The sequence below is a fragment of the Crocodylus porosus genome, unplaced genomic scaffold, assembly GCF_001723895.1.
Source record: "Crocodylus porosus isolate Cpor-Errol unplaced genomic scaffold, CroPor_comp1, whole genome shotgun sequence".
Classification (NCBI taxonomy): Eukaryota; Metazoa; Chordata; order Crocodylia; family Crocodylidae; genus Crocodylus; species Crocodylus porosus.
The window spans coordinates 50084785-50102864 of NW_017728906.1; the positions used below are offsets into that span (position 1 = coordinate 50084785).

The following is an 18080-nucleotide window of genomic DNA, read 5'->3' on the forward strand; positions in this document are numbered from 1 at the left end:
TATATAACTGCAATTTTGGCACTTATGCACAGCTTGCACTTCAACACTGCCCATGGTAGCCTACTGACTGTGTTTAGCAAGACTGTATTGTAGCTGGGCACTTGTGTCAGGAAATAGAATTGTGAGGTATGTGCAGAAAGGCAGGGAAATTGTGATATTTGAGTGAAAAACAGAGCCCTCACTGCCTTTAGCCTAGTGAGCTGGACATGTACCATGGAAAAATAAAACAAGGTTCTAATTTCCCTGAGGGCTTTTGAAGCCGTATCGTCTGCCTCCAGCAGTTTTCTAGCCACCGTGCCTCAGACAGGCATTACCCTGGCCCCTCTCCATCCCACACCTTGAATCTGGACTACTGCATTTTTAATACTCGTTGGCTAAAATTGATTAACAGCACTGGGGAAGTTCCTGCTCTCTTCTAGGGTAGCATGCATCGCATGGAGGCACTTGCCCTGATATTTGTTACTTTCTTCCTAGCTTTACATATATCTGTCTCTTGGGTACCATGTGGCTGTCTTCAAAGGGAAGGCTTGAGAGGGTTCTGTGTGATGCCTATTCTGTGGCTGGGTGGTTAGCGTTTTACCAGGAAGCAGGAGATAGAGGTTCAAGCCCCCCTCTGGTAAGGAAGGATTTAGAAGTATCTTCTTTCTGCTTACTGTTAAGTCAAAATGAATATGAGCCAACAGTGTGTCCTTGTTGCAAAGAAGGCTAACGACATAATGGGTTGCATTAATAGGAGTGTTGCCAGCAGGTTGAGGGAAGTGACTATTCCCTTCTGTGTGGCACTGGTGAGGCCACATCTGGAGTACTGTGTCCACTTTTGGGGCCCGCACTGCAGAAAGGATGTGGACTAATTGGAAAGACTCTAGTGGAAGGCAACAAAGACGCTGAGGGAACTGGGCATATTTAGTCTAGAGAAGAGAAGACTGAGGCAGGATTTAATAAGAGACTTCAGCTATCTGAAGGTTGATTACAAAGAGGATCTAACTAAACCAGGGATCAGCAACGTTTTTGGGCAGAGTGCCAAAAACATCCACAACCTCAATTTGTAAGATGTTTGCATGGCGGGGCGGACAGCAGAGGAGCCGCGAGAGGCCCAATTCTTGTTGTGGCAGCACAGCGCCAGCCCTTTTGGTGATATCTGTCCTGAGGTGTACCTGCACCCACAGCCAGCAATGAGCCAGGTCAGGGCTCTGCAGACCTCGGTCTGCAACCACTTGCAGCCTCCCAGCTGCTGCCATAGCAAGCCCAATCTCTGGGCAGGCCCCTGCCACCCACCGTGGAGCCTGGGACACTTACAGTAGGAGGCAGGGAGCACACATGCCTTGAGGTGGCCAATGGAGAAGGGGCTGGGGCTGCACTGCCACAAAAAGGATTGGGCCTCTCACAGCTCCCTCGCCATCCACCCCAAGGTACGCATGCCAAGCAAAGTGTCTTTGGCTGCCACGCTCTGGCATGCATGTTACCTGTCCCTGAGCTAGACTGTTCTCAGTGGTGGCTATAATAGAACAAGGAGCAAAGGTCTCAAGTTGCAGCAAGGGAAGTTTAGGTTAGATATTAGGAAAAACTTTTTCACTAGAAGGGTAGTAAAGGAGAGTTAAGCCCTCCCTTCCATCTCCAAGTGCCCTATCCTAGCCCTATTGGGCTAGCTATTGGGATAGTCCACCCACCCTGCTCCCTCCCACCTTCCCACTCCCTGTCCCAGTTTTTTGCCTGACTAACATTTTGGGACTTCTCAAGATTTATGCATATTAGTAAAGCAAATCTGTTTCCCCATGCATTTGCCTTGATCAGAGCGCAGTCCTAATGAGCATGCTCAAACTACTAGCATGGGCAATGTTAAATCATAAACTGTGTATAAGTGACAAAAACTGCCATTATGTGCTCATGTACTCACAATTTAGGCATGTAAAGTGAAGTAGGCTTTAGCCCCAAATGTGAAAGGGGAATGATTCTTGAACGAATCCATGTACATGGCAAGATGCCAACTGTCTACCTTTGTTTAAGAAAGGGATAAGGTCACTTTGAAGCTTGGCCCAAACAATTTTTTCAAACTGTCTTTTAAACTTGTATTATCCTTTTTCAAAAATATATATGCAAGGCAATCTAAATGCAGATCATTGGATAGCTATTCAGAGACCAATTTGTCTTGCTTATTACGACACATTTTCAAATGACTAGGCCAGTATAGCACACACAAAACAAAGCACTGACATACTTGTATATTCTAATTTTATTAAGTAGTAATAATTGAATACTTGCATTCTCAAGCTCCTGCTGAAAAATGTGAAATCCAAAAGATATATTGAATATGTAATTTTGTTTGCCATAATTGTATACGTGAATTAGCTGTTTAGATGTTTAATTTGGAGGGGAGCTGCTGCTTACGTTTGTGAAAAGTAATTCATGTAATAATCATTTTGTTTTAAATAAGACAGGAAAGGTGGGGGGCGGGGTTGTGTGGTCATTTTTAATCATTTAACACACAACACCACCAGCAGATATTTCTAGAGGGGTACTACATTCCTTTCACCTTTTAAGCTCCTGTCTTAGACCATCAAATGTGATATGAAGTCAAAACGGTCCATTATTAGTATAGATATGGCTTTAAAAAAACAAATCTATTATAGAAGGTACCATTTTTGGTGCTGATGTAAAACTTCCATTCAGGAAACATTTCATGAAATTTAAAGGCAGCAAGTCAAAAATTGATAAAAGGAAATATTTATTTTACTTGATGCATAATTAACCGATACAATAATTCTTTTAAAACATTAAACAGGGAAAAATTAGTGAAAAGAATAATAATATATAAAGATTATGAAAGATGATTAATTATACTGGGTTTGAAAATATTTTTATAAGGAATATAAGTCTTCATGCTTCAGGGCATAAGCCAATTTATAACAGATGTTAGTTCGGAATAAATTCTTCCCTATGGATAAATTATTCCAGAATTGTCCACTTTGGGTTTTCATATATTCTTTTGGTAGACTCATTTGGAACTGACAGATTGGCATGAGCCTGATTTTCAGTGCTACTTCATAAAAGTGCTACTCCATGTGAGTAAGGGCTGAGAAATCTTGTCTGCAAGTGGAAATTGACAGTGGCATTTGTGTAGTGTTGTTATTTTTTCATGGAAACATCTCTTCCCCCATTAAAATAAACACTATTGCAGTTAGTGAGAGGTGTAGTCTGCTGAAGGCGTGCTTTCATTATCTGTGACTTAAAATATTTGGAAAAAATCATCGTCATAAACATTTTAGAATCTGTTTTTCTCCTGTGGTGCTCTTTTGTACCAATTCCCTAGTTATCTTTCTGTCAATTTTAATTTGAGAAAGTGACCAGAGAAATGCAAAAAAGGATGGTCTTTTCATATCTTCTAAATTATTCATTGTCAAGTTTTCTATTTGAAGGGCAATTTACTGCTTGTTGAAACAGGTCCTGTGGTACTTGTTATAGTGCAAACTAGTTTCACTTCTGAGATTTACAGAGCAGTCACTAGGAAATCATTATACAATGTTTTGAACCATTATAAATACATGGTTTGTATAAATAACTTCAAGGTCATCCATATATAATTTCCCCACTCCCCAAATGGTCATATATAATGTTAGCTTAATCCAACATAGGCTGTTATTTTTTTGATCAGCAAGCTCAAGAAACAGACATAAACGAATGCTCTTTGTTCCAAATGATTGCTCATGCTGATAAAGTTTATAGTTTTCTTAATGAAAGAAATGAATCTGTTGCTGTTGAACTATGGAATAATGGTACGGGATAATGTAACAAAAGACATGAGAGCATAAGTCATGTCTCCATGCTTAAATTTATGTTGAACACTGTAGCTAAAGCAAAGGTTCAAACTCTTTGCTGTGTATAGAAATTTCAGCATATCTTCCCAGACTGTCTAGTGCTTACTCCTTGCGTATACAATGTTTATATTTTGAGGATTTGAGTAAATTCACTAAAATTGAAATTAATCCATGAAAACAGATCATTTAAGAACTATAAAACTCACATAAAATCTCTGTAATTTTCATGACAGATCTTAACAGAATAGCAGTGATTCAGATTTCTCATGACATTTAGTCATTTAAATTTGCACCTCACCTAACTATGCTTGATTTTGTTAATTTTGTTTGAGTTTTTTTTTTTTCTGTGGTAAATGAAGTCTGCAGGGCCAGGAATGAAATTTTACTCCTCAGTAGGAACTAAAGAACAATACTCCACTACAGAGGATTTCATGCACTTTTTGTGCTCACTTTGAAAATGACTGCCTTTCCTCTCCTCAATGGAAATGAAGCCACAAACTGCTGTCAGGTGGCTATTTTGAAGAGGCTAGCTGTATCTTGTTCTCAGTAATACCAAGAACATCTTTTGTAAAGCCTGACAGAAATGGGATCAACATCTTCACTTTTACTTGGGAAGTGCTATATGTTTGAAATAATGACTTCAGTGCCACTGAGAACAATGAACATTTTTTCAGTTTCAGTATCAGATCCAGGAATGGGGCAAGAAGGGTGTGGCCTTGCCCACATCCCCTTTGGCTTTGCTGCACACGTGCTAATTGCTTCTCAGCCTTTTGGCTTAGATCAAGTGTGAACTCTGAGGGCCCTGCATTGCTGCACCCCTCCCTTGGATCGCACCTGTTTAGTTTGGAAGTTTCTCTGTAGGAAGATATAATTTTGTACTGATAGCTAAACTTTCAGTTATACCAGGGGTGGGCAATTATTTGGGTTGCTGGGCCACTTAATAAATTTTGGTGACCTGTCAAGGACCATACCTGTTTCTCTGCCTGTCTCTTGCTCTCGCTCCAATTCTCACTCCCACTCCCACCTCTTCTCCCTGCCCTGTCCCTCCTTCCCAGAGCTGCAGCCAGCATGGCAGCCCGACCCTGCTTGCAGCTTTAGCACACCTCCACTCTGTGTCTGGAGTCCACCACCATAGCTTTAGTGCCCTTCCCTCCCCACTCCAAATACGGACCTGGCAGCTCCCCACCATGTCCACAGCAGCCCAAACACAGTCAGCAGCTTCTGGGTCAGGGCTTCAGGCATGGGAGAGAGAAGACAGGACGTGCTACAGATGCTGGCTGCCACAACCAAAGAAGTCTGAACCCACCTGCAGCTGCAGCACACCCTCTCTGCCCCCCTGTGCCTGAAGCCCTGACGTGGAGGCTACTGGTTGCATTTGGACAGCTGTGGATGTATTTGGTACCTGCTGGGTTTGGCCTTGGGGAGGGAGGGGGACTAGCTGGGACATGCTACAGCTACAGGCAGGTCACTTCTGCTTTGGTGGCAGCCCAGAGAGAGAGAGTGCTCAGCATACTGGAAGCAGCCCAAGCCACCAGGCACCATGTGGCTGCTGGAGCCACCATATCCATCAGTAACCTAGACTGAAATGCATTTCAGGCATTTTATATTTTGCAGAAAGCTAAGAATTAAAAATCTAGGCCATTTGGAGTTAACATTAAAAAAATACAGCTACAGAAAGGGCATGGCTTTAGAAAATTATACTATAGAAAGAGCACCCCAAAAATATGCCTTGTGTTTAGTGACACATGAGAAAATCTATTATGTTTATAAAATCTGTTTAATCTAGTACTGCAAACACCAAAACACCTTTATTATGTTCAGACAACTATTGTGTTGTGTCACTATAGGATGAAACTAAAATGACTTAATTGCCTTGCCTGGGGTCCTGGGGGCCTCCTGGAACTGCAGCAGCAGTGATCCTGCTGCTCAGAGCCTAGCTGGCAGCTGGAGTATGCCTCTAGCTAGCCAGGCTCCAGTTTTGAGCGGCATGTGCTGTTCCTGCATGTGCCACTCTGCTTCTTTTTTTTTTTTTTCACAGTTTTTTTGACCCCTGGATATACTCTGTGCTGCTCCCCTGCAGCTCTGAGAACAGCTGAATGTTCAGTGTGTGATACTGCAGATTTGGCTGCGCTGTCACATTCCATATGGTTGCGCTCATCTGGACATGGCCCATAAGGTCATATAGTCCAGCCACCTGCTCAAGGCATGATCATCCCTTACTAAACCATCCCAGCAAAGTGTCTGGCTAACCTGCTTTTGAAAGTCTCCAAGTGCAGAGATTCATGACTTCTGTAGGTAGACTGTTCCAATGCCTGACCTTCCTGATGGTCAGAGAGTTCCTCATAATCTCTAACTTAACTTTCCCTTGATGAAGCCCATCTCTATCCCTTGTATAATCACCCTACAGGTATTTTAAGACTAATATCGAATCCTGTCTTAGTCTTCTTTTCTGTAGGCTTAATAACCCTAGGTCTTTCAGCCTTTCCTCGCAAGTCTTGCCTCCCAGACCCCTGATGATTTTTACTGCCCTGTGCTGTACTCTTTCCAAACTGTCCATATTCTTCTTGAAGTGTGGGGCCCAAAACTGGACACAGTACTCCAGGTGAATCCTCACCAGTGCTGAATAGAGTGGAAAAATTACTTCCCTGGATTTGGAAGTGATACTTCTGTTAATACCGCCCAGGGTATTAGTAGCCTTTTTTTGCAACAAGAGCACTCTGTTGGTTCATATTCAGCTTATGGTCCACCTTAACCCCCAGGGTCCTTCTTTGAAGTAATGCAACCTGGCCAGTCATTCTGCAGCTGTAGTTGTGCATACAGTTATTCTGTCCCAACTTCAGGACTTCACACTTGTCCTTGTTGAATTTGATATGGTTGGTTTTTACCACTTCTCCAGTCTAGCCAGGTAATTCTGGATCCTGGCTCTGCCCTCTTGAGCGACCACAAATTCACTCAACTTGGTGTCATCTGCAACTTTGCTAAGTATCCACTTAATCACATCATCCAAATGATTAATGAAGATGGTGAACAATACTGGACCCAGGGCAAGCCTCTGAGGAACCCCACTCGGTACCTTCTCCCAACTAGACATTTAGCCATTGAGGACTGCTTGCTGAGCACAATGATCCAAACAGTTATCATCTACCTTGCAGTACTTTCGTTTAGTCTATGTTTCCTTGGTTTGTTAGTGACAATGTTATGGAAGACAGTGTCAAAAGCCTTGCTACAGTCAGGATATTCCAGGTCCACTGCTTTCCCCTCATCCACAGAGCCTGTTACTTTATTATAGAGGGAAATCAGATTGGTCAGGCATGACTTGCTCTTGGTGAATCAAGCCTGACTGTTTCTGATCATTTTGTTCTCTTTTAGGTGTTTCCCAGCAGATTCCCTGGGAACCTGCTCCATGATCTTTATGGATATCAAGGTCAGGCTGACTGGTCTGTAATTCCCTGAATTGTCCTCCTTCCCTTTCTTAAAAATAGGCACTATATTTGCCCTTTTACAGGCATCTGAGATCTCACCCATCCTCCATGAGTTCTCAAAAAGGGTAGCTCATAGCTCTAAAGTTACTTCAGGCAATTCCTTTGATACCCTGGATGCATCCCATCCAGCTCTGCTTACTTGAAAGCATCTAGCTCAGGGGCTGGCAGTTATTTTGGCTGGAGAGCTGCTTACTGAGGTTGGGTGAGCTTTCAAGGACCACATGGTTAGCCCGTTGACAATTTCCTGGCCCCCTGATCACCATCTTGGGACTGGAAGTCCCATCCTTAACTCCTGACTTCTGCTACCAGAAGTCCCACCCCTTACCCCCCAGAAATACTCTTTTTGTGGGGGGTTGCCATCTTAGAACCAGAAACCCCCTCAAATCATACACTAAAAGTCGAACTTCTACTATAACATATTTTAATTTTATTACAAAAAATATTTTTGTCATGATTTGTGTTTGCGTAGTGTAAATAGAGGTGATTGCGTAATACCTCAAAAATAGTCTTAGTCTTGTATATTGTGGGGGGGCATTGGGGGGTGTATGGTGGTATGTGTGTCTGTATGTATGGTGGGGGGGTTGTGATGGGCTGTTGCTGTGTGGGGGGCAATGGGATATGTTTGGGGGTGTATATATGGGGGGTTGGGGCAGGGTGTGGGTTTGTGATGTTTATGGGGTATGAGGGAGGGTAGGGGAGTTTAGGAAACCCCTCCCACACTCCCCACATGGCATGAAGCTCTGCAGGGGGCAGCAGCAGCAGCAAGTGGGGGTGCTTGGGGTGCTCATGGCCAGTGCAGATGCTGGTGCCTGGCGGTGCTCAGTTCCAACCAGTGCTGTAAACTGCGGTGAGGAGCCCAGCCCCTGATGGGTCACCTCTATTGCAGGGGTTCCCTGCTACACATGGGCAGTCCCCACACTTGCATGCTACTGGAGGGAAGCTCCATGTGCTGGAGCTAGTTGCCTTCGCCACTCCCTGCTGTGCAGGTCCTGGGACTCCACCAGAAGGAGCCCCTACCCCTGCTTCTCCATGGAGGTGCCAATTACATCATAATTCTGTGGCTTCACTAGGACCTCCAGTTCTTCCTGTTTGTTCCCCATACTTCTCATATTAGTGTATAAAAATTTCAAGTGACTAACCAACTTTCCTGCCCTCTCCTTGAGAACAGTGCTAAAGTTTCCATTATTGCTTCCTCTAACCAAGTTTTTATCCAGATCTCCAGGGTCTTTATTTACCACTGGGCTTTTGTCTCCATCCCCCAGTGAACCTAGTTGACAGGTTTCATCACTAGGTTTAAATGTCTGTATGCAAAATCATTCTTCCCTCCCTTTGTGAGGTGGACCCTATCTCTTCCTAGCAATCCATCTTTCTGGAACACTACCCCATGGTCAAAGAAACCATAGCCACCTTGACCTACTTTTAGTGTTTGTCTGGTAATATTCCATAAGCAGAGGGAGGCAGTATTAAAGGTTCATATACAGCGGTAATGAATCTGAAAGTTCTTAAAATTTTTTTTGTTCTGAGATATTGGCTAGGTTGTCCTTTTTCACAAACACAGGAAATTGACTTTTATAAGTAACATACCTTCAGTGGAAACCTTCATAATTTATGAAGGTTACCCAATTTGTCATAAAGAAATCTTGATATTCTTTCTCTAATTTTTGGTGCTTATATGTTGGTAACTGTGTCTCCCTTGCTCACCAATGTATTGCCCTTCCTCTTTGAATCCCTCTCAAAATTTAGCAGTTTTCACTCCTTTATAGTTTTATTTTTCTAGTTTACTTTCAGACCTTTCACTTTGGATCGGCTTTGAATCTAAGCCATTTCCCTCCCCTTTTTTGCCTTGGCCATTTAAGTCCCATCTAAAGACATTTCCTTTTTAATACCTCCAGGTAAGTTGCATTATCCATTTAGGGGAGCAGGGAACCATTCTTATTCCTGTCTTTGGGTCACTGAGTGAAACTTGTTATCTTTTTTGGTACCTTGGACTGCAAATTTTTCAGGACTGAGATTATTTTAACCTTCTCCTGTATACTGTTGAATTCATGAATGTAGGGTTGGTGCTTTCCAAAAATATTTATTTGACAATATCAGAATTTAAGGCATTTTAAATTGTTTAAAGATCCATTTTCAGTTGAGAGCAATCATTAGCTTGAATTTGACTGCTTAATGCTTTAAATTAGGTTTTCATTAAAAATATAGTTATTTAATATAAATATGTGCCAAGTTAAATACCTTATGCTGCATAAGGGGTGTGAGAGGATATTGTGAAGTACTCATTTTTTAGCTTAAATGTTTACGATGAAGCTTAACACTTCTGCCATCAAACAAGCAAATCTGCTTTCCAGATATCATGAGACAGTTACCAAAGGTAAATTCACTCTGGGTTCAGAGAAATGGTACCAGTGTTCCCATTAACACATCTTCAAAACAGCTCTTATGATTATTTTTGATCGCCCATGTCTTTGGTAACCATGCGTGACAGGAGTATCGTTATAAGAGCCTTTTCGAGAGTGACTCCGCCCTCCTGTAATGGGCCAACCACCTGCTTACTCACCTGCCACGCCGTGATCTTAATTAATTAATTAATTAATTAACTAATTAATTGATTGGTGTAATCAGTTGGAGGCTGCCCATTTTATGCGCCCCGGTGCCAGGGGTGCTACCTGCGGCTCCTTTCCCCCCCTACACTGCAGCGCAAGCTTCTCAGATGGAACTGACTTGGTTTGACCTAGGCCCTGTTATGCTTTGGCCTTCTCCTTTTCCTTCCGGGGCCCCTCACTACCGCCCCTTGCTCTGGGGTTACTCACAGCCCCCTTCTTGTTCTGGAGGTTCCACACTGCCCCTCTCTTGTTCTGGGGCTTCTCGCCACCCCCTTCTCGCTCTGGGGGTTCCTCACCACCCCTGGGGGTTCATGCTGTCCCCTTTCTCACTCTGGGGGTTCATGCTGTCCCCTTCTCACCCTGGGGGTTCTTCACTGTCCCCTCTCTCGCTCTGGGGCTTCTTGTCACCCCTTCTCACCCTGGGAGTTCCTCACTGCCCCCCCTCTTGCTGTGGGGCTTCTCGCCACCCCTTCTCGCTCTGGGGGTTCCTCACTACCTCCTTCTCGCTCTGGGGGTTCACGCTGCCCCCTCTCATTCTGGGGGTTCCTCACTGCCCCCTCTCTCGCTCTGGGGCTCCTTGCCACCTCCTCCTTGCTCTGGGCTGGGGTCGGTCAATGCACCCCACCCCAAACCACTGTGCCCTTTCTGACGCCAGCCCCCCCCCACACACTACTGTGGAGCTCCTTTGAGGCCTCCTTCGACTCCTTATAGCCTCACCCGGTCCTCCAGTCAAAAATGGTAAACACAAAAAAACCACGAAGCCCCTAGGCTATAACATAAAAATAAACCGTCCGGTCAAACCTGACATTCTAGTCCTACTGGGAAGAAATACTCCTTCTTATGGCAGCAGCCCAGAGATGTTCATGCAGTCGCTCCTCTCCTTTCTCACTGCCCTGGCAGAGCTCTCCCCTCCTGGGCTGCCAAAGGGGAACTGCCCTTCTGGCCCCACATCTGGGTTTAAGAAGGGCCAAGCCCTGCCCCTTCCTGTCAGCTAGTTCCCTTGGTTGCCCTAGCAAACAGCACCTGGGTTGCCCTGGTGACTGACAGTTGGGCCTCCCCCTTCTCACCACTAGGGGTCCCTCTGAGCCAATTCTGCTTTTAGGCACAGAGCATCTGAGTGCCCCACGACACCATGTCATACAGTGGCTACTGTGTTTTTCTCAGACTAAATATAATTAAATTGATATGAAAAATGGGTACAGCCAATGGGCTCTATGTTACTTTCTGACCTGACATTTATATAAATCAAAGTTAAGAATCTTTGCCTTTGGTGTCCATTAGTACTTTTTAAATTGCCAGTCTCAGCATTGCAATCAAAATATAAAATGTTCAAGTATATGCTTAATCAAAATAGAAATGTCCTGTGCATGACTTTTGATTTCCATTGTTTATCAATAACGAAACTCACTAATTACATATAGAAAATGTAATTATATGAGAGCAGCTAGTTTTCAGCTTTTACGCTAGACCTTTTATGTTATAATTAGAAATAACTACTTTAACATTGTGTTCTCTAGATAATTAGTTTATTCCAAAATATGTTTGCCTAAGTAAATTGATTACTATTAAAAGATTAACTATTTGCAAGACACTCTTCTTAACATACTTTTTCAACAGAAAAACATGAGCAAATGTTTTAATATAATTTAGAATATTCCAATTTTATAATAGATTCCTTGAAGCTACATGAGGTCTACTGATAAATTATAAATGAAACTTTAGTAAAGTAAGATTAAAAATACAGTGCAAGTCACAAATGAAGAATTCATATTTGTAACAGTACATAGAAGGATGATGTAGGCATAAAAAAGCAAAATACATAATACCCATGTAAGGATAAATAAATTAGAAGAAGGCACAGTTTGCATGAATTGCTAGAAAAATTAAGGGTGCTGACAGATGTGGGGAAAAATGTGCTTTACTGTAAGAAGCACTGCATTACTTTAATCTGGCTCAGTAGTGTCTGTATAAATAAGGTGCTTCAACAAGGCGTTTTGGTGCTTTTTAGCTAAAGCTGATCCAATCAGCTATTGGCTAAAAGCCCCACTATATCATGTGATCTATACAGACATTGGGAAAGTTAGGTCCAACTAACACAATGCCTCTTCTGGCGTGTGCTGGGCTTAGCACTAAGTTTAAAGTAAAGCATCAATTCCCCTCCCCGCCCCCCCGCCATGTCTGGAAGCAGCCTCAAAAGGTAGGGAAGGCATTGAAGGGCCATGTAAAAAAATGTGCTAATGCGCAGTAGAATAGGCTACTGTGCATTGTTTCACTAAAAAAGTGTGCACTTGCGCTACTGTGCATTAGCATAGCATAATGTGCATTAATTTAGTACTTCATATTGGAGGTACTAAATTTAATGTGCATTAGTAAAAACACATTAATACACATGTAGACGTGCCCACTGAGAGAGTTTTTTCTGGGCCTAACAGTAATAAGATTGAAATTTGAAGTTACAAATAATCTGGGATATGATGGTTGGAGTGAATTGTTTTTAGTTCACATCTTTAAGACTGTGTGCTGAAATTTTAAAGGTGTTGCATTACATCTTTAGTTTAAATAACTCTAAGCAGGCTGTTGGTGCATTCATTACCAGATGGATTGAGCATCTTATATAGTGTGACTACAGCTGGTCAGTGTTTTTCATATTCTTGATTCTTCTTGATTTTTTTTCCCCCTAAAACAAACTACATTTCATGTGTATTCAACATGACAAATTCAAGTTAAATTGTTTTTAACCACTAAATGCCATTTTAGATCAAAGAAGAATTTTTTGTTTTGAATTAGTTTGAAACTTCTTAAGGAAAATAAAATGTTCAGTTCAAAATTAAGGCTTTTTTTTGTATGTTTTGTTTTTCATTTGAATATTCCAGAGAGCAATTAATATTTTGGCCAGTTCTAATGTTATGAATAAACGCATAGAATTACTCCTTTTTGTATACTTGAACACCCAACAACTAGTATCCTCACATGCTTGAACTCTAGGAATTGTTACAGGAAAAAGCAATGAAGTGGTGGAAGAAAGAGGATGGTTCAGAGAAAAAACTTGTTATGCCTGTTTTCCATTGTAGTGGATATTACTCTTTATGTCCAAAGTTGTATCTATTGAGATCTATTAACGGATTTGAATGTTGAGTAGGTGGGCATCAAAATCAGTTTAATTACAAGTATACATAATAATAAACACTTTAAAATGTAGTACAGTAGATTATCATATGTACAGTTACTTTTTTTTTTACCTTGTGCTTAATTATTAATATTCTGTTTACTTTCTTCTGCCCCCTTTCTTTTAAGTAGCTTTTTTTCTTTTAAGTTGGTTACACAGCAAACTGTTTATTATGGCAGTTAAGGAAATTATCTCAGGGTTCCCTGTTCAAATGTCTTTGGCTGCGCATAATAGCGTGATGACTTTGGTGCTTAGTAAGTCAGATCAAACAACATCTTTATTCTCACATCAGTGAACATGAGCAAAACATGAAAAAAGACGTCTTTCAACTGCTTTGTTGCTGAGGAGTGTGCTAAAGTAGCAGGTCATAAATTTGATCTTACATGTACAATATTTTTGTTCCTGATGGCACTGAATAATCTCTTTAGCATTTTTCTTGTGGCGTGAGCACTAAACAAGTACATTTTCTACAGAGTTGTTTTTTCCCAAATGACCAACCTTTTAAAATAAGACAGACATGTATTCAGCAGATAAGAATCCCTGTACACATTTTTTTTAGATAAGTCTTTTAGACTTAGGTGTCAAAAGCAATTTTGGATCACTAATGGAAGACTTGGTTGTTCCATAAGAATCTTATACTTCTGAAGCCAGCAAAAAGATAATCTTGACATTCTAAGTCTTGATCTAAGTATTCCTTTCTGCTTCATGAAAATTCAGCTTTTAAAATTGTTTATACAGTTAAAGCTCTGTTATCTGGCATGGGAGGTGTGGGGGGAGGGGGCAGTGTGCTGGTTATCTAAAAATTCTGGTTACCTGAGAGTTATACTATCAAGGAATACAGTGCCATACTTGTAGTGTAAATTTTCAAAGAATTAGTGTACAGTACATTACAGTATAACATACTGAATAAAGAATAAAATAGTATACAGGTACTTACTAATGAAGTATTAATAAAGCAGCACTGGAGTGAAGAGAAATCCTGAGGCAGTGATGTACGGTACACTTAAGTGATCTAGGTATATACCATGCATTGTCACTAGTGTGCTACATGTAACTTTAAAGTACAGTACACTTAATGCTATACTTATAACTAAACTTGTAACACATATAACTAAAACTATTTACACTACTTTACTGTACATAATTTACCATGTCTTTAGAGATTTAGTCCCAGTGCTGGAAATTCTGGTCAATAGAGTATTGTGGTTAGTAAAATGCTGGATAACACAGCTTTTACTGTATATTGTAAAATATTTCTGAAAAGAGCAGCTTTTCTGAGAAATAATACTACATAATTTACAATAAAATTGCCTACCTGCTTTGTGGAAGCAACATCCAAATATTAATGTACTGACTTCGTCGGTCTATTCTAATTTAATATCAGGATTCCAATTCTGGATGCACATTAACAGCAGTTGAGGTCATTGCAAAATTCTTCCATGGCAAACAAATGTATAGTTGGGATAATTTGATAATATAGTTACTAGAAAAACATTTTTGCTTGTTTAAAGTAAAATATCTGCCAGAATATTTGTTCTTTAACTTTAGATTGATGATTTAAATACACTTACTTTGCACTATTACACAGTTTGATATGGACATGTATTATCTAACGAATTAGCCATTGGTAAGAACTTCTTCCTGCTTCTGGGGCTGGAGCATGATAATTGCAATACCTGCAGAATTTACATTACCATGTGAGCTTCTAAATCACCTGTTCAGTATAAACTCAGTAATATTCAATCAAACTTATATATGTAACTGTTGTACCTCAGAATTATTTCTTTCTGATGATTGGCGATGAAGCTTTCTATGTATCATTGTGTGTGTCACATTATATAGCAATCCTACAGAGCTAGTTCCAGCATGGCAAATTACAGGAATAGGAGCAGAGTGTGATGGCTGCTATAGATGCTGGGTTTTCTCGTCCTCCAGAAAACAATCTATGTAACTGTTTGGTCAGTTGGCCCTGCCTGCAGTGCTCCCTACTTTGGGGATCCTATAGCTTGAGTTGTTTAAAAGGCGCAGTATTTTGTAGTATATGGATTCAAAACAGAGGATTTTGTGATATGAACTAAAAGAGGCAACCGAGAGTCAGACAGAATAGGTCTGACCTGGAGACCACTAGAACTGTAGCTAAATGATGCCTATGTAAAATAAATGTAATTTGATACACGTGAACTATATGTGAATTGGAGAACAAATTAACAGTAATTTAACCAAATGTAACTTTGTAAAAATAAAATACAAATGGTGTACCAAACACTTGGATATGGCTTGTTTTTTTTGTAGATATATATCAATACTTACTGCCCAAAGTATTTCAGATATATTTTTTTCCAATTGATTAATTTTTTCCTTCATTATACGGTTTAAAAGGAAAAGCCTATGGTGGTTAATAAATATTTTAAACACAGTGTTTCATATTGAAGTTATGGAACATAATTGTCAATTAAGAAATATGGGGAACATTAATTGAGTGATTATTTTTCACAAAAGCACAGGGAAAACAAAATAATTCAATTCTATGAGATTTTAACAGGCAGCTATTGAAACAAAGATAAAATGAGTTGTCTAGTTTTAGAGGAACAAATGCAAACTCTTAAGTTTAATTTATATAATACTTGATGAATTTGAGCGAAAAAATTTAAAGAGGATTTTTTCTGTTTGTTTTACCCTGCCCCCCCCCCCCAAAAAAAAAAAAACATTCTGGACATATTTAAGTCACTCTACATATAGGTATTCTAATGTGTAGTCTTGAATAATGAAGCAGCTTTACTGTAAAAATGCCTGATGTGCGAGTAAAACTCAATATATACATTGTGGCTATGTAATGTAATGCAACACAGTAGAATGTAGTACACATTTATAACATATAAAGTTGTATGTGTATCTGTTGTGTACATGTAGATAGATAACCCAGCCACTTAAGAACAACTAAATAATTAATTAAGGCCTTACTTACAATTATAGAACAGTAGGGTAGAAGGTCATCTAGTCTAACCCCCTGCTCAAGGCAGGATTGTCCCTGACTAAATCATTTTAGTCAAGTGTCTGTTCAAGTTGCACTTAAAAATGTCCAAGGATGGATATTCTACAACCTGTCTGGGAAGCCTGTTCTAATGCTTAACCACCCTCGTAATGAGAAAATTATTTCTAGTATCCAACCTAAATCTCCTTGGCTGCAATTTAAGACCATAACTCCTAGTCCTGTCTCTTGTAGCCATGGAATAGTCTCCATCCTCCATATGAATACCCTTTATGTATCTGAAGACTGTTTTAAAATGCCTTTATAAATCTTAGGCTGCCTATACAATATACAAGGTCCAAACTTGCCCACCTTTTATCCTTGCTCCTTCAGTGCCCTTTTATTTTGTTTAAAGCAATATCCTATCTAAGCCGCAAATGCAAAGCATTAATGTAACAGGGGGTCCCTAATCCCTGTTACTAGAAGTGAGTGAGTTCAGTGCTTATAGAGGGAAGGCTGTGGGGTACAGCTTGCAAAGGGAAGCTAAATGCAAAGCGGGGTGCTTGCTAATGAGAGAGACAGATGGCAGGTGAAGGCCATAGGGGAGCAAGCCTCAAAAAAATAAGCCCGCTGATTGTTTAAAAAACCCCCCAGCCCCTGAACCTGGGCCTGACGATCAGAGGTCTGGTGACCAGAAGCAGATGGGGCTTAAGAGCCATATAAGCCTGGCTTTTGGGAGGGAGCCATAGTCTGGCCTGAACTGTATTAGCTAAGAGCACTCCTTGCACTGAGCTGAGAAGCAGTACTGGAAACTGGAGGAACTGTGAGTAGGTTCAGTTGAAGCAAGGCACCAGAACTAATTAGGAGCCTCCAGAGGGCTAGAAAAGGGGAAAGCAATGTAGATGTAAGTAAGTGGGCTAACACGTGCACCTTGAATAGACACTGTTAAGAGGTGGGTAGAGACAGCCTGTCTGAGAGACTAAAGAATTTTATTTTGGGGGCCAATAGTTCCCAGAATAAGGATGGCACAGAGGGTGAGAGAGCCCTCTGGACCGTGCTGAGCAGAATAGAGTGTGTCTGGTTTCTGTGAAATCATGAGTTAATCACCCCTCAAGAGAAGGAGATAATTCTAACTTATCCCTTCATATCATTTCAAATAGGTGAAGTACCACCAGTGAGATGGATAGTGAATTTTGACAGAGATCTCTTAGATGGTCTGGTATTGGCAGCACAAGTGGCCGCTTATTGTCCATATTTGGTAAGGTTTTTGTTTAAGAATAAGAATATCTTATAAGTGTTCTTTATATCTAGAACAGCATTATTCTAAGCATTGATAACTATGTGTGGGTTCCACTTCAGAAATAATGGCTTTCATTAATTGAAAAAACATAAAGATATACACGTCAAGCCTTAAATATGCCAATTGGAGATTGATCTGTTCTTTTTTTTTCCTTTGAGTATAACTTAATCTCACACTAAGAGGTCCATCTTTATAAAAATATTTAATAATTTGGAATATAGTAATTTTCATCAGTAGAATATAATGTTTTTTTTCCTTCTTTCCAGATCTCAACTCATTTTGTTAATATGTATACTCATCCAGAAACTCCTGAACAGTGTCTGCACAATTGCTTGATACTCGTGAGTGCTTTTCGTGTTGTGAGCCTTGACATAGATATACAGGTAAATGGCTTTATACGATGTAGAATCGTATCATAGAATCATAGAAGTTGGGTTGGAAGGGACCTTGTAGATGTTCATCCGACCCCCGCCTGGGTGGGAGAAAAGACTGGACTCAAAAATGAATCCAGCCAGGTAGTCATCAAGCCTCTTCTTAAAGATCCCCACGGTAGGAGCCAGCACCACTTCCCTTGGAAGTTGGTTCCAGCTCCTAGCCGCCCTAACTGTGAAGTAGTTCTTGTGGATGTCTAATCTAAATCTACTCTCTAATAATTTGTGTCCATTGTTCCTTGTCATGCCAGGGGGTGCTAGGGAAACAGTGTCTCCCCTAAACCCTTCTGGTCCCCCCTAGTGAGTTTATAGACAGTC

At 40.8% G+C, this 18080-nt stretch overlaps 1 protein-coding gene across 1 annotated transcript in view; it reads left to right on the plus strand.

The window, feature by feature from the left end:
* Window positions 1–18080, plus strand: part of CFAP47 (cilia and flagella associated protein 47) — a 734432-nt gene that overhangs the window by 203795 nt on the left and 512557 nt on the right. Inside the window, exons 34-35 of the mRNA XM_019528459.1 lie at window positions 17192–17289; window positions 17598–17714. Of these exons, the coding sequence (XP_019384004.1) occupies window positions 17192–17289; window positions 17598–17714 (215 nt within the window). The remainder of the gene's footprint in view (window positions 1–17191; window positions 17290–17597; window positions 17715–18080) is intronic.